At 47.6% G+C, this 23281-nt stretch overlaps 1 protein-coding gene across 1 annotated transcript; it reads left to right on the top strand.

Moving 5' to 3' along the window:
• Positions 1-545: 545 nt before the first annotated feature.
• RAB36 (RAB36, member RAS oncogene family) lies at positions 546-22302 on the top strand. Its single transcript, XM_081285047.1, has 11 exons — positions 546-781; positions 2374-2461; positions 3842-3933; positions 5927-5992; positions 6850-6951; positions 9540-9604; positions 11152-11207; positions 12135-12212; positions 12599-12689; positions 14038-14157; positions 14589-22302. The coding sequence occupies exons 2-11, from the start codon at positions 2393-2395 to the stop codon at positions 14651-14653; spliced, it is 804 nt and encodes a 267-aa protein (XP_081141173.1). The 5' UTR covers positions 546-781; positions 2374-2392; the 3' UTR covers positions 14654-22302.
• Positions 22303-23281: the final 979 nt, after the last annotated feature.

Below are 23281 nucleotides of genomic sequence, written 5' to 3'. Positions count from 1 at the left end.
TTTGAGACAGGCCTCATTAAGTTGCTTAAAGACTCTGTTGAGGCTGACCCCAAAACTGCAATCCTCCTGCCTCAGCCTCTGAGTCGCTGGGATGAGAGGCGTGCGCCACTGCGCCCGGCTCCAGTCAGCTTTTAAACACCCATTTATCATGGAAATTCATTTTGTAGCTTGAGCTCTGGAAGCCAGACATGCATGTGATTTTCAGACAGCGTCGGATTCAGAACTACACAGTTAGGTCAGAAGATGGCAGACATCAGGCAACAACCATCAGGGTGCTTGAACTCCGAACAAATCCCATAATACAGCAAGAGTTCTAATCCCATGAATCCCATGATTACTACTACTCCTCCCTGTTGAGATGATTGCCAGAGGGAGCAGCGCGCGCAAACCTCTTTCTGAAGTCAATCCCCATCCAGGCCTCCTTCCCATAGAGCTCCGGCTCCACCCACTGGGCTCCCTGGTCCCGCCCATCGCCCGCCTATTCTGTTTCCGCCCTGGTTGCCTTGGTGATCTCTGGCGCTTAGGCTGCGTCCGGAAGTCTTTTCTTGGGCTGACTGGCCCAGACCCCGGGAGACTCTTGTTGCTATGGTGATCGCCCGTTCCGCCTGTGAGCCGGACTCTTTCCCATATCAGCTCCGCCCAGACCCCACCCCCGACGTCCGAGATTCGTCGGACGCTCGCCAACCCCGCGTTGCCCCTGTTGCCGTGGTGATCACGGGGCGGTGGGCGCGCGCTGCCCCACCAGGCCGCTCGGACCTCCGAACCTTCGCAGGCTCTCTAGGTAAGTCGGCTCTCCTCCGTCTCGGTGCGGGCACGTTCCAGAGGTTAGGGTCGCAAGGTCTCAGGGTTCCCCCCGCCTGCTTCCTACTCCCAGAACTTATACGCGGTCTGCCAGCCTTTGGCCTCCTCATTTCCTGAACGCCCACCTGGGGCCAGGCCCATTCTGGTCCTGAAGGGGAGCGCGGTTAAATGAAGAACAACGGACTGACCTTGGTCAGGGCCATCCTACAGGGAAGAGGGAGCCCCGGACCGGAAAATGATGTGGAGGGCTTTGAGTTGGCTTTGAGGGACCAGACGCTGGGTGGGATGAGGACTTTCTGGAAAAAGGCCTGAAACATAAAAGTCCCCAGACCAGTCAGCCTTCATCCTTTTAAGACTGGGAGCAGGGGACTCTCCCTACTCTGCTTTCATTACCTGAGCTGTGATCCTCATCCTGGGTTTTGTGCAATGCCTCACCCCAGAGAGTTAAGCTCAGCGAAAGAGCCTCTCCTGCTTAGACACCTGTCAAGAAGAGACCCATGTTTTCTGATTCCCAGGCGGAGTCCAGCAGGCCTGAGTCCCTCACACTGTGCTGCCTGCAGATGGAAAGAGATGGCCTGACTTCTTATGCCCCATTGGCCTTTTCCCCATATACCTTACAGAAGGAGGTTTAGATCTGGTTTTAAAACTGATGAAAAGTTAGGCAGAAACTCCTAGGTATACATCTTTGGGGATTTGCATGGCTCCCTAATTCTTGTCAAGATGAAAATTACAAATTTAAAGTTTGGGTTCTTTTTCTTTTTCTTTTTGAAAACCCAGGAGGGCTCAACCACTGAGTCACAATCCCAAGCCCTTTTTATTTTTATTTCTTTAAATTTTGAAACAGGGTCCTACTAAGTTTCTCTGGGCTTTGCTAAATTGTTGAGGCTGGTTTTGAACTTGGGATCCTCCTGTCTCAGCCTCCCCAGTTCCTGGGATTATAGTCATGCACCATTGCACCCAGCCAAATTTAAAGATCTTAATTGGTGTTATTTGCAAATGATCCTAGAATCCAGCAGCACATCTTTCTATAAAATAGAATGAGTGTTCTGATGAGCTAAGCAGGAGAAGTTGTTTGTTTGTTTTCCCTCTTTTTGTTTTGAGACAGTTTCTCCATGTTGCCCAGGCTGGTTTCAAACTTCTGAGCTCAAATAATCGTCCCACTTTAGCCTCCAGGCTGGAACTAGAGGCCTGTACCACCATAGCCAGTGGATTAGAGGTTAGTTTAATAGGCAGAAAAGTACTGAAGAAAGCAGAAACAGGACAAAAAACAGATTAGTTTCAAGTTACCAAGGTTAAAATGGAGGGACTTCCATATCATCCTGACTCAGGTAAATTGGGCCCCTTTGGATTAATTGCTATGAATCTCATGGTGATTTTTTGTTGTTGTTGTTTGCTTTTTTGTTTTGTTTTTGACAACTGATTGTTTCAGAGTTCAGTTTGATCACGTGGCACCTAACACAAGTGACTACATTCTGGTTTGGACTGATCTGCTGAGGCCTAGTGCAAGGAGGCTAATCCAAAATGATGGGCTCCTATAAATTTTATTTAACACTCTCTTAACCTCTGTTTGAGTCCACAGGACTCTGGAAGAATGAGGTCTTCTCTGATGCCTTTGGGGCCCCCTGTGAGCCGGGACCGCATCATCACCAACTTTCCTAAGGTAGAGAGTCATTAGGCCAGTGCTTTTTGTCTACATTGCTCTCCTGACCCTGAGGCCATGCCCGGATTTCCTCAACTTACCGTCACCCCCAGAAATCAAGCAGGTGAATCCAGGAGATCTTTCTTCTTGAGCAGCTGGAAAACTGAATGTTGACTTGCCCAAGGCAGACTAGTGGTGACAGGGAGCTGCAGTGTGGCTGAAGTTTATAAATCAGACAGTTCTAGGTGTGAATGCTGATTTCTTCATTAAATGTGTGACCATAGGCGAGTTACACAATTTGGAGCCACTGTTACATAAGGATAAACATCTCATGTTGGAATGGTTGTTGTTGTTCTCATTATTGTTACTGTTACCAAAATAGCATTCCAGTGACTGGGGGTGTCACTCAGTGGTAGAGCACTTGCATAGCATGTGTGAGGCCCTGGATTCAATCCATCACACCACCAAAGAGAGAGAGAGAGAGAGAGAGAGAGAGAAAAGCAGTGTCTGTGTTTGTTAATACATGACAGAAAATATTTCTGGAAGATTAAAACTCTGTCATCAGTTGATTGGTGTTTGAGTGTGGCTTGGTACAAGCCACCAAATGGCCTTTTGTATATTTTGGAATCTGTACCAACCTGTAGGCTCTGGGTGTTTGGGGTCTGCAGCTATTCCTTCTCCCGCCTTATTCACCTTCCCCAATAAGTTTGTTCTCCACATACTCACAGACCTTGGACAGTTCTGCTGGGTTTTCCATTGCAACAAAGCTTGGGCCATTGCTTCCTCTATGGAGCTTGACAGTGGTAACTAGGGATGGTGGAGACTGGTATTTCATGAACTGAAAGGAAGGGAAATATGATTGGCACAAAACAGTCCAAGTTTCATGGGAGGAAGTACATATTGATCAAGACAATGAGGCTCAGAGAGGTAGAGAAGTTTGCATGACATCACACAGCCCGGAGTGGCAGAGCAGGGATTCAACCCAGCTACTTCTGGTTCCAGAATGCCCTACCCTAGGGAGGCTACCTGGGGCATCTGTTCTCCTTCTGCCTACTGTAGTTAGGATCATAGGCCATTGCTGGCCAAGCCTATCCTGTACCTCAGGGCCACAGCACTTCAAACCTGAGGAATTCCCAGTCAGGTTGTATTGGGTCCACATAGTGCTACCCTTTACTCTGTGCCTCAGTTACCCTGTCTCTAAAATCGGCTCACTAAAATTGGCTACTTTGCAGCCTATGATATGATAGAAATAGGGAAAGCCAATGAGGCTGCCAGGCTCAAGGCTCAGGGGGAGCACTGGGAAGTAGGTAAACCCACGATGCCCAGCTCAGGTGACAGGGCTGTTGTAGCTTTGCAGGATGGTGTGCCTGTCTGTGTATTTGTCTGTTTGTCTCTTTGTAGTGGTACACACCTGATGCCTGCCTGCAGCTCAAGGAGCACTTCCACGGGCAAGTGAGCGCAGCCTGCCAGCGCAGGAACACCGGGACTGTTGGGTGAGCCTGTGGGATGTGAGATGTTGGGAGAGATGACCAGAAGGAACAAATGCAAGTATGAATTTAAAAATGAACAAAGAAAACACATGGACTAGACTGACACAGTCCAGTACTGGATTTCTTGTCTGGCTTTACTTGACACACACTGCCATTTCCTTTTCTCGGATGCTCATGCAGGTGATTTTTTCATCCTGAGGTCTCAACACAGGTTCATTTCCACTCTCTATAACATCTTTCGTTCTTTTTTTCTTTCTTTTTTGGTACTGGGGATTAATCCCAGGGGCTCTTAACCACTATGCCACATCTCCAGCCCTTTTTATTTTTTGAGACAGAGTCTTGCTAAGTTGCTTAGGGATTCGCTGAGTTTCTGAGGCTGGCTTTGAGCTTGTGATCCTCTTGCCTCAGCCTCCTGAGCCACTGGGATTACAGGTATGCACCCTGTGCCTGGCTGAAACATCTTTCTTACTCTTGTTGCCTCCCCTTCCTCTTTGGTTCTCTGTCAGTTCCTTTGGGAGCCTAATCTGATCCTCTGCTCCCACTGTCCCCCATCCTAAGCCGCTGAATGGGGTGCCCTTCCTGTGAATTCTTGAAGCCCAAGAACTTATCTTAGGGCTGTTTTGCCTGTTTGTATTCCTCACTAGAGCTATCCCACAAGGGCCAGGGATATGCGTCTTATGTTCCTATCTCAACAGTACTTATCACTACTGGCACAGGATTTTGCAGTTGTTCTTTCTTAAATAACAGGTATAGGGGCCTGCTCACAGTCTGCTCAGGGAGTTGGCTGTGCTCACAGATATAGTGAGGCCAAAAGAGAGCCCAGCTCAGAGTTCCCCAGAATTGCACAATGGGAGTGAAAGTTCAAGTCAGAATGGTCAAAGGGGCCATGCCATGCTCATGGGGTGAGAGTCATGTTCTGAATCCCTGACCCCTCATGACCACACCAGAGGTAGGGAGAAAAAGGTACTGAGGGTACCTGCCATAATACTGGTAATATCTTTACTTCTCAATTTGAGTAATGGAGTCAGGGTCAGCCTATTCCAGAAGAAGAGGGCTTCCTGGAAGTAGGGTAGACACAGTCCCTACCCTCACCAGATGTGGTAAATTGAATTGTAGGTCAGGTCACCAGGTAACACAGAGGTGCTCTCTTGCAGTCTACAAGCATGGGAAGTGCCTATTTGATGTTTCCCTGGGTTGGTTGCTTCAGCCATTGATATCCTTTAGAATGAGCTACAGAAAGAAAGTGTTGTCAACAGTCCCAAATATGCTGCTTCCCAGATTACAGGACATATACACATATACAGTAAGGGTGTGGCTGCTCTCAATAAGCAGTGTTCCTAAGGAGCCCAACAACTTCATAGCAAATTTGCCTCAAGCCACAGCTCAGATGTGCACACCCTGAGTTCTCTTCATGGCATACCTCTTGGCCTGTTTGAGTCTTGCACACATCTCCAGGTGAGTAGGTGACAATGGTTCCTGGTCAGGGATTATCTGCTTATAGTGAGCTTAGTCCATGTAGGTACACATTCCCAGAGGGCACATAGCAGGAAACAGAAGCTGCCAACCCACCCCTTGTGTTGGTATCTCTCCACTCTTGGGCCCCAGGTCTGCATCCTCAGTGTGGCACCCTGCCATCCCCAAATTAGATGTACCCATCATTCTTGGTTACCATAGCCCCACTTGTACTCCCACCTCTGCCCCCTTAGCCTATGACTCAGCCTCTCCTTATGCCCATTTCTAATTCTCAAGACAGTGATTTTGGCTAAGAGGGGTCAAGGGTACATCCCCAGGGTAAGCAGAGTTCCCAAAACAAATGTAGGCTTTCCCACTCTTCCCTTTGAAGATCAGGGAGGGAGAACAAAAGGCTCAGCAGTGTGGCCCATGCTAAATTCAGGATTGAGGGATGACTCACTGCAAAGAACTCAGGAAGGAGTTGTGTGTGCTGAAGACACTCTTGAAACCATGCTCAAGGGTGACACAGACATATTTCTCCCAGGCTCAAACTCTCCAAGGTGGTGGTGGTTGGTGACCTCTATGTGGGAAAGACCAGTCTCATCCACAGGTAAGGCCATGTCATCTCCTTCCTACCCAGTCAGGTTGACCACACTTCCCAACATCAGGTTGTCACCTTTATTTGGGAGGCCCACATTATCACAGTGGGGACTGTGTGGCTGCTGAGAACTAGCCTCAGTCTGGTGGGAGCCAGGTGGGGAAGGGGCAAGAAACGGGGGAGATGATGAAGTTGACAGACAGTAGGGCAATCCAAGAGCCTGGGATTATTCACACTATTAGGACCTTGGGCTAACCCTTTCATTGCCATCCCTGAGAATAAACCCTTATTTCTCTCACTGTTCTAAATTTTGCCTTTGAGGCTGCCATAGCCCCTCTTCCCCTACCTTGTTCTTATTGGCTGCTCTGTTGCCACAGTTTAAATAATTGTCCCCATGTGTTAAAAGCTTGCTCCCCCACCTATGGTACTACTGGAAGGTGGTAGAATATTTAAGGGTCTCCAGATTATTGGGAGCATGGCCTTAGTGGGGATAATGGGACCCCCACCCCTTCTTCCTTCTCTCTTTCCCTTCCCAGCCATGAGGCGAGTGTTTTTGCTCCACCACATGCTGCTGCCATGATATGCTGCCTTGCCACAGGCCCAAACAGAGGGGCTAATATCATGAACTGAAAGCTCTAAAACTGTGAGCCCAAATGAACCTTTCCCCTAAGTTGGTTATTTCAGGTGATTGTTTAGTGACAGAGAGCTAACACACTTGTTTGTCTGCAACCTCTGTGGATGGTCCCTTCTTTATCAGTTCCCATCATTGTACTTTATTTGTCTCTAGACATAGTGTCACTATCAAGAGCAAAGCTTCCATGCCCATTTCTGTGAAGATACTTCTCTGATAGCTTTATTGCCTCCAACAGGTTTTGCAAGAATGTTTTTGACCGAGACTACAAGGCTACCATCGGGGTAGACTTTGAAATTGAACGATTTGAGATTGCTGGGATTCCCTACAGCCTCCAGATGTAAGTTGCTGTTGTGGGTGCTGATTCTCACATGACTTATGTGTGGACTTTCAGGAGGTGCCTGGGGAAAATGTTGGCCAGCTCATTCTCATTTGTACCCCATGGTACTCAGCAAGGACCCATCTGGACAAGCAGAGCCTGGAGTGGTTGAGAGAAATCGGGTTTTATAGCTCCCTGAGTTCCCAGATCCTCCCTCAGTCCCAGGAGTTGTTCTGTGTTGATGATCAGATCTGGGGAAGGTCTTCACAGCCTGACTTTCCCACCCATCTCCAACCTCCACTGATTGCCTTCTGCTCTTGCTAAGTCTGGTCCTGCTCCCAGGCTCTAGCAAGCCTTTCCCCAATCTGGACCTCCAGTGATTCCACAGGAAGTAAGGTAGCTTTGATAAGCCTCTGTATGCAGCAATAAAATGGGACCAAATCCTGTCCCTGAGTGCCAGGCTTGGACAAAGAGGGTTCTGGCAGAGGCTACACTGTCCACACCTCTCTCTCAGGTCTGATGTGCTCATCTTCCTCCTCATACATTTCCCTCAAGTAACTTCTGCTCCCCCTGCTACTCTTTCCTTCTATTTCTGTCTATCTCCTTTCCTGCCTAACCCCATGCCTCTGCTTCTCTGTGGCCTACTAGTTTCAATTCCTCTCTTTACTTTCTCTCACAACAGCCCAGGGTCTACCCAGGCTTACCTTGGCCCAAAGTGGTACATTTTCTGGACCTTGCCTTTCACTCCTCTGGCACCTGAAAGATGCCACAGACCTTGTTCAGGCTCTAGGCCTCCGCAGTATCCTGAGCAGCCCCTCTCTCTACCTTGCTCTCCTGCATGATGGCCACTGTTTTCTTCTTGCCCGTTGGCATTAACCAGGCTTGTCCTGGTCTCCTTCCCTTTCTTCCTATCTTGCTTCATCCCCCAATCCTCTGTGCCCTCTCTAAGCTAGACCTGCAGATCCTGTGAATGTCAGCTCCCAGCTTATCGAGGCAGTGTCCTAGTGCTATCCTAGAGCCAGATGATATCATATCTTGTCCAAGGGACAGTACAGAGTCAATCCAGAGCGAAAGAGGCTGTGAAAATCAGGGCAGTAAGACTGAGGGATCTAAAAAGGTGAGAAGGACAAAGAGCCAGGTGTCCCACATGGAGCCATGCAGAGAGTGACTAGTGGCTGGTTTCTCATTATAGCAACAGGCTATATCTAATTAAAGTTGCCAGAACAAAACAGCGTTACTGTCCTGCTGCAGCCTCTCTTACATTGAGGTTGTTACCAGCCACCCAGCTGGCCCTATCTCTAAGTCCAACCCCAACTCCCCAACCAGAATCTTCTCCAGAAATGAAAGAAGATAGCCAAAAAGTCTGCATCATGCTGGATCACTTGAAAAAAACTTTAAGATCATTGATGTCATGTCTGTGGTTTATTTTACTTTTCAATTTACTGAGAAAAGTTAAATTTTGATATGTTGGCTTTAAAAAGGTATTCAGAGCTGGGTATGGTAGCATATGCCTGTAATCCCAGTGGCTCAGGAAGCTGAAGCAGGAGGATCACAAGTGCAAATCCAGCCTCAGCAATTTAGTGAGACCCTGTCTCATAATGAAATATAAAAAGGGACTGGGGATGAGGCTCATTGGTTAAGTGTCCCTGGGATTAATCACTAGTACCAAAAAAAAAAAAAAAAAAAGGTTCATTGTTGAATTTCAGGCTTATCTCTGCATATTGACCACCTGCCTTGTTCTAAACCAGGGCAAATAGATCTCAGGATGTGCCTACAGAACTTCTATATCATGCCTATGGTAAATAGCATTAATTTATTGTGGCTCAGCTTCTAAGTCCATTTCAATGTGTTACTTTAAAGAGCCCGAGGGATAATTGATCAGAGTTACCCAGGGGATACAAATCACATCCCTGTTAGACATACCTGGTAACTACAGTCTGGAAGGTGAAGCAGTGCCCCAGTCACACATGAGCAAGTGGCAGAGGGCCATGGCTGAAGGCCTGGCCTGGAACCCAACACCATTCACAGGGAGTAAGCCACACCACACTATAGAGCATATGTTCCTTTTTTTCTAAATTAATTAATTTATTTTATTTGTTCTTTTTGACATATTATTACATATATAGAGTACAACTTATTCTAATTAGGATCCCATTCTTATGGTTGTACATAATGTGGAGTTACACTAGTCATATATTCATATGTAAACATAGGAAAGTTATGTCTGATTCATTCTACTGTCTTTCCTATTCCCAGCCCCCCTCCCTTCCCTTCATCCCTCTTTATCTAATCCAATGACATATGTTCCTTTTGAATGTCACAATCAGAAGAGTCTGAGCTGTAACTCCATTCATCTGGGCAGTGGAACTGCTAAGGCCATGCTCTCCCCAGTAGCACTGTGAATCTGGTGAGAATTCTTTGCTGGAGGGATCATCAGGATCTGGTGGCAGGGATAGTTGGCTCATATAAGCCCTTTCTGTAGCCCACACTGTTGACACAACTGGTACAGGTCCTTGGGTCTCCCTCCATGATACTACTAGCCTGGAGGGTCAGATTACTATAATTGCTTAACCTGCTACCATTTTCCTTTCTCTTTTCTCACTGCACAGCTGGGACACAGCCGGACAAGAGAAGTTCAAGTGCATTGCATCTGCCTATTATCGAGGTGCCCAGGGTAAGTAATGTTACAAGGGTGGAGCCCTCAGCCATGTGCAGCATGGGGCTCCCTGCTGTGCTTAATAGCAGGAAACCTAGGTTCTTTGCACAGGCCACTGAGAAAACACTCCAGCCAGTGCTTGGAAGTGAGGAAGCTGCCTTCAAGGCAGGGCCTTGGCTAGCTTTGGCAATGATGCTTTTTTTAGGGAGCCTGTGATGGTGAGTGCTGGCTGTCTCAGTTCTAGTTTTCAGCTCAGGAAAGGATGTTTTTGTCCAGGGGTCCCAGAAAAGAAGGTAGCATCAGACTCTGTGGTAGGTAGAGAGAGACTTGTCCTGCCTTGTTAGGAGAGGGCTATGCCAAAGAAGAAGAATGAAAGGGAGACCTTGACAGGAATGGCAGGTCCTAAGTGGGGGTCAGCAGCATTGGTAGGGCTCAGCAGAGGCAGCAGCATAAGCTTTTCATGCCAACCTTAGCTTCCCAGGAAAAAGATAGAAGTTGATTTCAGTGGGAGGTATAAGAATTGTCAAAAGGATACCAAACCAGACTCAAAAGTATAAGTCACAATTAGGCCTACTCAGTAGTGGTGAAAGAATTCAGATGTTTCACTCAGGTTTGAAAGAAGCAAAAACAGAAGTAAATCATAAGCAACTCACCTAGGGTTAAAGCTATAGTTTGGCGATGTTGACTGTGGCCTCTAGCAACCTTTACCTCCCAGATATCTTTTCCTTGAGGGATGCTGCCTCCCTGGGGCTAGAGATGTGAGACACCTGGCACAGCTCTGCAATCAGCAGCTGGGCTGCCATTATCCCCATTATCAATGTCCTCTTTTTCTCTATTCCTCTCTGCCTTAGGAGGGCCATCAGCCAAGGTGCAGAGGTATCCTCTGTTCAGCTTGCTCACATCCCAAGGGGTGGGTAGTAGAGAACAGATATTTGCCTGGAATGTCCTCCACGTGGGCTTCCCCTCAGGAACCACCTCAACACCATGGGCCTAAGGGAGTACCAGTGACAAGACAAGCTGACAACAGGGTTGCACATCCCAGTTTTCTGCTCATCTGACTCCCTAGAAGTTGTTTCCATTGAGCTGGTTGTTGCTAATTATCATCATAGCCATAGATTGAAACTATGACCAGGCTCTAAACTAATAATTTTCAAAATAGCTGCCCTTATTTGCCCTCACAGCATCCCTGAGAGCTAGAGGTATCATTCTGACCATTTTACAGATGGGGAAACTGAGGCTCTCAGCCATTAAGACTCTTGCCCAGGCTCCCTTCTCCATAAGTGGCAGAGGGTATCTGTTGCCAAGGCCACATGCTCCTGTCTCCTCATCCTACCTCCTTGGATTCCTCCCTGAGACTGTGCTGCTGGGTATAGGTAGCAGGAGGGCAGATCCTGGAGGGAAGCCATAGGGAATTTCCTCCCCAGCCTCTACTTTGGGGTTCAGGGCCAGAAGCTATGTTGGCAGTTCCTTGGGTTCTGTAGATGTGTCTGAGGGGAGCCCCTTTTTCATACTTTGTTGGCTTCACTTGTTACTGATTGGCTATTGGCTTTTCCCTATGTGTCTAGTGATCATCACAGCCTTTGACCTCACTGATGTACAGACTCTGGAGCATACCAGGCAAGTAATCCTGGACCCTGTGAATCCTTCAGGTCACCTAAGTTCAGGAACCTGCCTAGAAGAACTCCCTAAACCTGGCCACTAGGGACCCCCAAAATGGATTTAAGTGACCAGGCTCATTTGTCAGAACCAATTGCCCATAGGCCACCCACTGTTCAGTTGCCTTTTTATCCCTCAAGATCTGTCCTCATCTGCTACTCAGGGGTATATAACCAATGCAATTGCACCACAACTCTTGCTCCAAAAGACCCACATTTGCTTTAATACCCTAATGTCAGGCTGGAGATGTGACTCAGTGGGAGAGCACTTGACTAACATGCATGAGACCCTGGGTTCAGTCCCCACCCCACTCTCCCCAAAATGCTCTGCCTCTCTGCTATCACATCTTGAGTGTTCTAATCATTTCTGAATGAGGAGACCTCTCTGTTACCTTTTCCCTAGGCCCTGATAATTTCAGAGCCAGCCCTGTCTTGAAGGAACATGAATTTGGTACTTGTTGTCTTAGAAGAAACATGGGCAATGTCACCAATTCCAGGAGGCCATCCTGCATCTGCCACAAACTAAAGCCCCCTCACCCTTCATTTGTCTGGAGGCATTCACATCCAAAAACCTCCAAAGCATGTGAGGGAGGCAGGAATGCATTCCAGTTGATAAAGTGCAGGACTCACCAAGAGGATGAGGATGGGCTCTTCATCTCCCTGTGACTAGTGCTTTTGTATTGCCAATCCCCTCTGGTCCTACAAAAGTCTTTCTGTCTATAGGACCAGCATCCCCACTAAGCCAGTGTGGGCCAAAGCACCCTCCCTGAACCTTCCATCTTAGTGCTTCCAGTCCTGGGGAGGAGTCAAGTCTTGACCTTGTACTCTGGTCCTCAAGACATGAATGGGTGGGTAGCATCTCAGGCTGTCTTCCCTCTGTGCATTCCAGGCAGTGGCTGGAGGATGCATTAAGGGAGAATGAGGCAGGCTCCTGCTTCATCTTCCTCGTGGGAACCAAAAAGGACCTTCTGGTAAGCAGGTAGAGCTGGAGGCTTGGGTGGCCCTCAGGAAAATTCCTACACATTCAGCTCAAGTTTGAGGAGTGGGGGTGGCACTGACATAAAAAGCCTTGGAATTCAAAGACTGCAGGCCTTGGAGCTGAAAGTCAGGGGAACTCAAGTTCCCTGTGCTGTTTCCTAAGAGAGGGACAACTGGCACTCATATTTGCCTGTTCAGGGTGCTCATACCACTGAGGTGTCATCCCTGGACAAACAGCATCTCTGCACTGGGGTTGCCTCACCTTCCCTAGGTGACCTGGGGAGGGAGGTGGCACAATGAAAGGGAACCGCTGCCTACCCTTAGGGGCTTCCCTATAGAAGGGCCAGGACACTGGGTCAGTGAATACTGCTTCTTCCAGTCAGTAGCAGCATGTGAACAAACTGAACTGGAGGCTGTGCACCTGGCCAATGAGATGCAGGCTGAGTACTGGTCAGTGTCATCCAAGACTGGTGAGTAGGACAAGGGGCCATCCTCATGGGGGGAGTGTGGGCTGTTTTGGGGCCAGTTCTGCAGGACTTGCTGTGTCACAGAGATTCTTGCCTTTTCTTTTGCATCTCTGACCATGCTAGTATCACGGCACAGCTGTACTGGTGACTGACAGCAATTTCCATTGCCTGAGAGGAGTCTCTTCCTCTCTGGAAGGACACTGGGAGGCCCGTGTCATGGGTGAGAGGAATAGCAACCTCTGGCCATTGCCTTACCGGCATGTTTTTCAACACAGCCCCCATGGCTATCCATAGGTGGTCTGACCCTGGCCATGCTGGGTCCCCCAGAACCAGGCAAGATGCCCAACATCTCCTGGCCTTAAATCTCCTTAGCTGAGAAGCAGAGTGATGCTATCCATCTCATTTTATTTTTAATGAAATAACATGATTTATATTATAAAAGCCATATGTATTTATTGAAGAAAAATTAGGAAATCCTTCTCTAAGCAAAGGACAAACTTTGAAAGCAGGTTTCTGGGGAGATTGAATGAAAGAGCATGCAGTGCCTGGCATATAATAGACTGCAGAGGCTTTCAGGAGGACTTAGGATTTGGGCCCAATAGTCCTTGCCCTGGCCAAGCAGAGACAGTAGACATCTGGTCCCAGACTGAGTGAGAGCCAAGGGTAGAAGAACCATCATTGGCCCACCATAAATGCTTGGAAGTGCCTTGCCTGGTGCCCTCTGTTCCATCCCAATAGTGTCCCTTCTGCCCTGTGAAGACCCACCCTCCTTTATCAGGGTAACCTCAGGTTCACTGAGACCTCACTATAGACCAAGCCAGTCGGCCCTGTGCTGTTATGTAGGTTGTGAACTGCACAAAGGCAGTGTTCCTATTGGGTGCTGGAGCCTAGTCTGCTTCCTGATGGGCAGTTGCCTCTACCTGGAAGAGTACACACAAAGGCTCCATACTGAGGGCCAGCAGCATGTGGAAAGTTACAGGAGAGCAGTCACAGGTTTGTCCTGAACTCTGCCTGTGCCAGCACCTGGCCCATAGCAGGTGCTCAATAGCAATTGATTAGAAGCGTAGATGCTAGGGAATGAAGGCTTGGAGGTCTGAGGAAGTAGCCTAGGCAGGCAGCTGGGTCAGTGATGGGGGCTGGAGCCAGGTAGGAAGATGGGGCTGAAGCCAGCTGAACTCAGCACTGTGAGTTCCCAGATGGGTGGTGGGACTGTGTTCAGGCAGTCACCATTACTGTCAGAGGTACTCCAGAAATGCCCATGTGCTGGCATGAGGGTGGGCTATCCTGGCTTCTATGCTCAAATACATTTGGGGGTCAGCTGGGGTCACACAGCTATCTTGTGGGCCCTCAGGAGAGAACGTGAAGGCATTCTTCAGCCGCGTCGCTGCCTTAGCATTTGAGCAGTCAGTACTGCAGGATCTGGAGAAGAGAAATGGCACTCGGCCCCAGGTTGGCGATGGAGACCTCATCCGTACGTACAGCCATGACTAAACATGATTGGGGAGCAGGCTGAAGGCCAAAAATCTATATCCACTCTCCTCCCATCACCCGTTTCCTTAACTTATGGCCCTCCATTGTCTTCTTTGGACCCTCTTCTCTGGGCTGTTGCTCCAGTCTCAGACCTGCAGCCTCCCTAATCCTGCTTTCCAGCTCAGGCACCTTCTGTGTCATCCTTCCTGACCTCCAGACAGCCTCCTAGGGCTCTGCTCTGGTTCTCCTAGTCTCTACCTTTGCCCACTCTGTTCCACCACCCAGAGTGCCCCTAGGCTTCTTGCCCCAAGCCTCAAACAATAGGCCTAGGAGATAAAAGTCAGGGCACCCACTGTCAGAGTGGGTGTGGCCCCTGCCCAGTGTTGGCTGCAGGATGCTTGAATGATACCAACTTACTTTTCCTCTCTACAGGAATGGAGGGGAGCTCACTGGAGACCCAGGAGAACAAGAGGCCCTCCAGCCTGAGCTGCTGTTAGCTTGGGCAAGCATCAGAGGCCTCCACTCCTTGGATGCATGGGCAGCAACTCCTGTGACGATGGAGAGGTGACGTGGAGCTTGAACTCTGCAGTATGTCTCCCCTCTAGGTGTAGAGGGCTTGCATTCCCAAGGATCAGCCGTTTTTCTGGCAGGTCAGGAGCCACTGACTGCCAGAGCACTCCACACTGCCTACCAAGGGGCATCATGCCTGCCTGTGGGTATTTCAGTGAGCTCCTTAAATGGCCAGTCTTAGGGTCATCAGAAAGTCATCTGTGGCCTTGAGAAGCCTCAGGGCTACAAGCTCAAGACACTCCTGCATTGTCTTACATCTTTCACCCATGGCCCACATCAGCAGTCAACCCTGGCACTCTTTCCAAAGATCTTAGATGTGGCTTCAGAATCCTTCTCATTACAGTGTTCCAGGTGACCAGAATTTGTCAAGGAGAAAACCTATTTACCATCCTACCAGGGAGTTTTCTATTATCAATGGGACATGAAGTTCCAGGCTTGGAACTCCAGGCCTCACTGTGCACTGTTCCTCTGCCACAGACTTCCGGGTTCCTTGGGCAGCCCTGCTCCTCTCAAAGGCAATGGACAAGAAAGTCTCTCAGGTTCTTCCCTAGTACCTCCGAGATCCCCATGGTCCTGCCCTCCAGGTCATTGGGCAACAATGGACAGAACAAGATGCTCACACGTCTGGCCCATCTAGAGGATGAATTTCCTTTGCCATACTGTGAGATGAAGGACTTCATGACCACTCCTTGGATAACTCACTTCTTATCCCCTGAACTTTATTCTGCCCTGCTCTGGCAATCATGGTGACCACCATTGCCTTCCTGCCTCTCTCTCTCCCATTGGCCGTATATCTGCAGGACTTTTGTGATCTGACCACTACTTATCTATAGAGGACTTCAGAGACTCTCCAGAGTCTGGCATGTTTCTGACTCCACCATTTCCTCTTGCAAACCCAGAGTAGGCAGGAACACCCCCAGCTCTCTACCCAGAGTACATGCCCTCTTCTGTACCCCTCCTTTTGCTCCTCCATGGGGTCCTTCCTGACCCTCTTCACTGCTATTAACTTTCCCACCCTCCCCCATGTCACTCATCTCTGCCCTCTGCTGGTACATCCAGTATCCCTGTCTGCTGCCTGTAGATGGTGAGCATTTTGTAGGCAGCTGTGCTGGTCAGCACCCTTTAGTGCCTGGCACACCTCATGTGCCCAGTAAATGTTAATTGATTAATAACAATTACCAAACATCAAAATTATAATGAACAATGGCATATTTTTTCTGTTCATTACCTCATTACCTTTTTCCCAGTTTCTCTCTCTACATATGTATGATATATAAAACATATATATATATATATATATATATATATATATATATATATATATATATATATATAAACACTTCTTTATATAAATTGCATTTGAAGGAATTGTGTGCTTACTATTAAAAAAAAAAGCAAAACAGTACAAAGCATATGAAATACAGACTTAAAGCTCCACCTCAGGTTGGTTGCACTCCTGAAATGAGTCTGGATAACAGTTATTACTATTCCTTCTGAGCTATGTTCTCTTGTGTGCAAACCATGTTTGGTGGCTGGTTTGTTGTTTCTCAGCATGACCTTGTGCTGTGCTCCCTGTCTGGCAGGCTGCCTTCCTAATGGCCTGCCTGGAGTCCTCTCACTGTAGGTGCACACTGAGCCTCCTGTCCTTTCAGCAGCTAAATTTTCTTTGGTGTGGACAGATCAAAGTTCATTTTATCAGCCCACAATTTGTGTCCATGTTTTAGCTTTAAGCGGTGGTGCTACAGTGACCATCTTGTAGTTAAAGCTTTGCATACTCCAGATTCCCAAAAGCAGTCTTGCTGGGCCCTTCTGTGAACTGTGGCCCTTGACCTGGTCCACTAGATGTAGTTTGATGGGAATAGGGGAGCATGCCACACTGGGGGTGCCTTAGGGAGGACCAGTTTTGCTGGGTGCAGCAGAAAGCTTCACAGGATGGGAGTGGATGGCCTAGGTGGGCTGCCTTTCTCCACAGCTTCCTCCTCTGGCCCCTTCAGGCCCCAGTGGGGGAAGGGGCAATATGGTGTCCTACTGTTACCAACTCCTGAGCTAGAAGCATAATGTCTCTTGTATACCCACACTTCCATAAATGGTCCTTTATTAAACTGCCCTTGTATTTCCTACTCTGGTGTGCCAGCTGATTCCTGTGGACCCTGAATGACAGTAATGGTCTCTTCAATTTCAATATTTGGCCTGGGAGGATGGGAGACTTAAGTTCCCCAGGGAAATGAAATTAAAACAGTGTTGTCTTCATGTGTTTGTGCTGCTACAACTGAATACCATACACTGGGCAAATTGCTATTATTATTGTTATCATTATTAGTACTGGGGATTAAACCCAGGGGCACTTAATCACTGAGCCACGTCCACAGCCCTTTTTATTTTTTATTTTGAGATAGGGTCTCGCTAAGTTGCTCAGGTCCTCACTAAGTTGCTGAGGCTGGCCTTGAACTTGCTATCCTCCTTCCTCAGTCTCTTGAGCTACTGGGATTATAGGATTGCACCACCATGCCTGGTTAGATGGGCAAATTATAAACTATAGAAGTTTATTTGGCTAATAATCCTTGTGGCTGGGAAGTTTAAGAGCCACATTATAACATGGCAGACAGACGAGGGAGCACATGCCAGCAGAAGCCAAGATGACTTCATGAGGCCTAAACACCTCTCATTAGGCAATACCTCCCAACAATGTTACACTAGGGATTAAGCTTCTGGAGAGGATAATCAAACCATATCAAGCAGGCAGGGGTGGAGCTCAGGGAGAGCACTTGCCTAGCATTCATGAGGCCCTGGATTCCATCCCTAGCACTACAAAACAGAACAGAATGTGTCTTCTCAGAATCAGTCCAGTGTGATTCTCTTTGATACAAAGACATTCTCTTCAAACATCTCAATATTTAGCTGAGCATAGTGACATATGCCTGTAATCCCAGCAGTTTAGGAGGCTGAGGCAGGAGGATTACAAATTCAAAGCCAGTCTCAGCAATTTAGCGAGGCCCTAAGCAACTCAGCAAGACCCTACCTATAAATAAAATATTTCTAAAGGGGGCTGGAGAGTGGGCTGGGACTGTAGCTCAGTGGTAGGGCGCTTGCCTAGCAAGAGTGAGGTACTGGGTTCCATCTTCAGCACCACATAAAAAAATAAATAAATAAAGGTATTGTGTCCATCACAACTAAAAATTATTTTTAAAAGGGGGAGGGCAGGGGCTGGGAATGTGGCTCAGCAGTAAAGCACTTGCCTAGCATGTGCGAGGCCCTGGGTTCAATCCTCAGCACCACATAAAAATAAATAAATAAAGATTTTTTTTAAAAGAGGGGTGCAGCTGGAGATGTGGCTCAGTGGTTAAGGCCCCCTGGGTTCAATCCCAAGTACCAAAAAAAAAAAAAGTAAATAAAAATCTCAATATATTTTTTAAATTTTTTCACCATACTTTTATTTATTTACTTTTATGCAGTGCGGAGGATCAAATCCGTTGCCTCATGCGTGCTAGTCAAGTGCTCACCACTGAGCCAGAACCCCAGCCCAAAAGAATCTCAATATTTAATAGTAAATTTCTGAGGCAGAGACAGTCTCTGTGAACCTGGTCCTACAAACCTGCGCAAGCAGTCCCTGCAGCGATGTGATGGCACAATGAGGACCATATCCAAGTGCTTCAGAGATGTCTTTTTCATCTTCTCTGGTTCCGCTGGCACCTTCCCTTCTCACTATCTGTCCTCTGTCCATCTTTCCATTCTTTGTCTCTTCTGCTAGAGACCCCTTCCTGTCTCCATCTAACAGATGAGAAGTCTGAGCATTTTTACATTCCTGGTCTCTCTTTTGCCTCTGCCCCACACACACTGGGTCTGATCCCAGTAGGAATGATACTACAGGTGGCCTTACCTTGAGGCTCTGTATCCTTTACACATGTATACCCTAGTCAGGTGTTCCTAGTGCCCCAGTGCCCAGGGTTGTAACTGGAAAAGGGATTTATTTGCATGGTCCAACTATACCCAGGATTCCCTACCTGAGCCTTCCCACCTCACAGCCTACTCTCTGTGCCCCCACAGTGTTAGGCAGTCCTCCACCAAACCCACAGCCATGGTGACACAGGCTCCACAGTGACTTGAGAAGATCCCTCTCAGTCTCCTTCAGTCTTATGACCTGGCTGCCACATCCTCTTCCCAGCTCTGCTAGAGGCCACAGGGCTTGTTCCAATGTACACTTCAGCCTGTAGGATGGAATGGAGACCATTCCCAGATGAACCTCTCTCTCCAGAGGGTCCCAGGGTATTTTAAGTCAGGAGACCTAAGGTCACCTAGGATAACTGAACATAGAGGTGGCAGAAGACTGGTTAAAACTGTCATGGTTAGCCAGGCACAATGGTGTATGATTTTAATCCCAGCAACTCTGAAGGGTGAGGCAGATGATTGCAAATTCAAGGCCAGCCTCAAGAACTTAGCAAGACCCTAAGCAACATAGTGAGACCCTGTATCAAATTAAAAAAAAAAAAGAGCTGGAGATTGTAGGTCAGTAATAAAGCATAAAGCACCCACTGAGTTCAATCTTCAGTACCCAAATCAATCAATCACATGGTCACATATTCATTCTTACTCATTAATAAGTTCTTAGAGCTTCCTTTCCAGCCTGATCCTCTGTATTCTTCCATTTATTCTTCCCAGAGCCCACACAGGGGATGCCAGCATAGCCCCACCTCACAAGTGATCTAAAGTATAGGGAGGAAATGACCTCTGGGGCTATGCAGGCCCAGCTGGACCGAGAGGCAGCTCAGTCCAACTCTCACAGCCTTGAGCCCCTGGAGATACTCCTAAGCCTGGGAGAGAGAGCACTTGGTGATAGAAGAGGTCCACAGCAGGGATGAGAAAGGCCTGTGGAAAGAGGCTCTCCAAAGAAGAAACATACAGCTCAGAAAGAGGCCCCTCCTCTTTGGGGCAAGAAGAGAATCTGGGTGGGCCCTGGACTCCACCCAAGAAGCCCACAGTTTGGGCACTGTCCTGAGATAGGAATCCCTCCCAGCAGTTCCCAGGGCTCCTCTGCCATCTGCTGTGGCATCCCCATGTCATATCCCATATGTCAGGCCTTCCCCTGAGGGAAGTTGATGGACAGATGGGAAGTGTGGCTGTCACACCATCTCCTTCCAGGCAGTGCAAATTCTACCTGGCCTCCTCCCCCTCTTCCCAATGCCTCCCTGGCATTCAGGGTCACCAGCCATCAGTCTGAACCTCTGCGCTAGCAAGTACAAAGCTTCTGGCCCTGGGCTGTTGTGGGCCCGCCTTTCACTCAGCTTGCCCATCACCAATCTTCAGGACACAGACTGGATGGTCTAGGTAAGGCAAAGCAGGCCTGGGGCTCCCTCTTCCCCCACAGGTAAGAAGCACCCTTGGTCTGACAGTGCTCTGGGCCACTAACCACTGGAAGTCATAGCCTGGACCACTCACCACCCCTTCAGAAACAAGCTCATCTCACCCAGGCCCCTCCTCTCCCTGCTAAGGCTGGAAATAGCAGTCAGGAGATTCTTCTGGGATTGTAACGGCTGCAGAGCCCTCATCAATAATTGATTCTGAAGAAGCAGTGGATTAAGTGCTGAGAAGAGGTTTCAAAGCCCTAGGCCCCAAGTCAGGAAGGAAGAGCCCACACCCTCACTCAGTCAGAACCCCAGCCAGCAGCTCCAGCAAGAGCTCATTTCTCTTTTAGCAAAGATGTCCTATAGAGATCCCTATTCCCCACTCTGGGTCAGGGGTCAGTGAGCCTGGAAGAGGTGCCCCAGCAAAGCACTGTCTAGCACAATACAAGCTAGCAAGGCTAAAGGACAGCTGTATTGATGATCTCAGTTTTCTGATCTTGCCCTTGGCTCCCTGGGGCTAGATGACAGATGATGGATGGGGGTGGTCATGTGACCACATCTTACTTGAAGGGTGCCCTCCTCCAGCTTCCAGCTTTGATGGAGACAGCATTTCAGACAGTTCAGGGAAGCAGCAAGAAAAGCCCAGGTTTTTTGGTTGACCTCAAGTAGGTTTTACAGCAGAAAATCCTGCCATCTTTATAATACCCCATCTGATCATCCAGGCTGTTGGCACAATGTTCAAAAGAACTGATTTGGGACTTGGGTAGGTTTGGCTCAAGTCTGGTTCCCCAATTTATTGCTGTGTGATGGGCGTAGTTACCCCTCTCTGAGCCCCTTTCCCTGCCCTTCACTGGAATGATGCTAGGAGAGTGGAAAGAATTCACATCTGTGGAACCTCTGGCCCCAGGCTGGGCACCCTGACAAGGGCTAGTTGGACAGTAGCCCTGAAGACTATGAGACTTTCACAGGCAGGGCCACTGCACCTAATTATATGGTACTTGTGGGTGAATTTTTCAAAGGCACTTATGAAATTCCTCAAAAGTAAAACATGGAATTGCCATATGACCAGAGATTCCATTCTTAGAAATGTTCCCAAAAGGATTAAAAACAGGAGCTAGATATGGTGGTGCAGGCCTATAAACTTACCTACTCCAGAGGGTGAGGCAGGAGGATCACAGTTCGGGGCCAACCTCCACAATTTAGGAAGACTGTCTCAAATTTAAAAAAAAAAAAAAAAAAAAAAACAAGGGTGGGGGGCGATTTGTGCTAGGAATGTAGCTCAGTGGAAGAATGCCACTAGGTCCAATTTCCAGTACTAGAAAAAAAGTATTAGAACTCAAGGAAGTATACTGTCTTTAGTCTGTTTGTACTGTTACAACAAAGTACTGTAATCCAGATGGTTTATAAACAACAGAAGTCCATCCTTCCTTCCTTCTTTCCTTTCTTCTGTGCTGGGGATCAAACCCAGGGCCTCATACATGCTAGGCAAATGCTCTACTATGAATTATTACCCCAACTCAAAAGCTTCCCACAGTTCTGGAGGCTAGAAATTCAAGACCAAGGTACAGCATTGTTGGGTTCTGGTGAAGGTTCTCTTTCAGGCTATAGATTGTGGACTTCTCATTATATACTTACATGAAAGAAAGACAGCAAGAGTTCTCTGAGCTTCCTTTTATAAGGAAAATAACCTGCCATTCTTATGACCTAATAACTTCCTAGTCACTCACCTCCCAATACCATCATATTGTGGGTTAAGATTTCAACATAGGCCTGGATGGAATGATACATGCCTATAATCCCAGCTACTTGGGAGGCCAAGGAAGGAGGTTCACAAGTTCAAGGCTAGCCTGGGCAATGTATTGGTCTCGCTACAAAATAAAATCTAAACAAAAAGATGAGTTGCTGAGGATATAGTTTAGAGGTAGAATGCTACAGGATTTGATCTCCAGTACAAAAAAAAATGATTCCAAGATATGAATTTTAGAGGAGGACATGGGCATAGCTTAGTGGTAGAGTGCTTGCCTAACAAGTTTAAGGTCCTGGGTTTGATTCTCAGCACATTAAAGAAAAAAAAGTGAGGGATTTAGGGGAAACGTCACCAAAACTTCTATCTCTTTGTCCCATTTTACTTTGGGATTTAAAAACATGACATATATTGGGAGTTATGGAAATGTTTGTCATTTAATTGTGGTGATGGTTTCACAGTGTATACAGATGTCAAAGCTCATCAAATTGTACCCTTTAAACAGGCAGTTTATTGCATGTCAATCATACCTCAATAAAGCTGTAAAAATAAAAACAAAACCAATTATCTATTTTTTTAATTACCAAAGATAAACACTTTCATTATGAAGAATTTAGAAAGGCAAAATGAGGAAGAAAATAAATGTCACTCACTGCTCAGGAACAGCTGTGCAGCCCTTAAGTGAAGCCCCTCTGCTTGTTGAATCCTACAGAAGTGCTTGGGGTCCGTTTAGCCTCCAGCTTCTGTTGTTGAAATCCAGGGCCACACCTTTGCTCTGCTGGCAAACTAATAGTACAGATCCAGCCAGTGTCCTTTCACCAGAGGGCATAGGAGCTGTTGGCACAGGAGCTCTGCCCTCCTCACTGAGTCTACCCACCACGGACTCCTAGGTCCCTACCTCCTTCATGGTCAGACTATTCTCAGTCTCTGACTCTTTTTCTCTTCTAGTCCAGCCCTGTCCCTCCCCACCCAGTCCCTTGTAGGCAGGAAATGAAGTCTTTGGCACCCATGACTCCAAACCCCAGCCAATTATTAATATACTTCAATTTCTTTTTTTATTTTATTTTATTTTTTTAAAGAGAGAGTGAGAGAGGAGAGAGAGAGAGAGAGAGAGAGAGAGAGAGAGAGAGAGAGAGAGAGAGAATTTTTAATATTTATTTTTTAGTTCTCGGCGGACACAACATCTTTGTTGGTATGTGGTGCTGAGGATCGAACCCGGGCCGCACGCATGCCAGGCGAGCGTGCTACCGCTTGAGCCACATCCCCAGCCCTTCAATTTCTTTTTTTAATCTTTGTTTTTATTTGTTTATTTTTATGTGGTGCTGGGGATCAAACCCAGGGTCTCATACGTGTGAGACAAGCACTCTACCACTGAGCTACAACCCCAGACCTAATATACTTCAATCTCTATCTGTGGTTTTTGTCTTGAATGCTTCTTGGTGCTGCAGACTCGCTCTGTATCCACTTAACTC

The sequence above is a fragment of the Spermophilus citellus genome (genome assembly GCF_964194105.1).
Source record: "Spermophilus citellus genome assembly, chromosome: 3".
Classification (NCBI taxonomy): Eukaryota; Metazoa; Chordata; class Mammalia; order Rodentia; family Sciuridae; genus Spermophilus; species Spermophilus citellus.
This window is presented reverse-complemented; position numbering and strand designations above follow the sequence as displayed.

Bases quoted from the DNA above. Each gene is read 5' to 3' on its own strand.
- RAB36 (XM_081285047.1), top strand. From the start codon at position 2,393: ATGAGGTCTTCTCTGATGCCTTTGGGGCCCCCTGTGAGCCGGGACCGC. The intron at 3,934-5,926 runs GTGAGCCTGTGG...TATTTCTCCCAG, and splicing joins AGGAACACCGGGACTGTTGG to GCTCAAACTCTCCAAGGTGG. The intron at 11,208-12,134 runs GTAATCCTGGAC...CATTCCAGGCAG, and splicing joins CTCTGGAGCATACCAGGCAA to TGGCTGGAGGATGCATTAAG.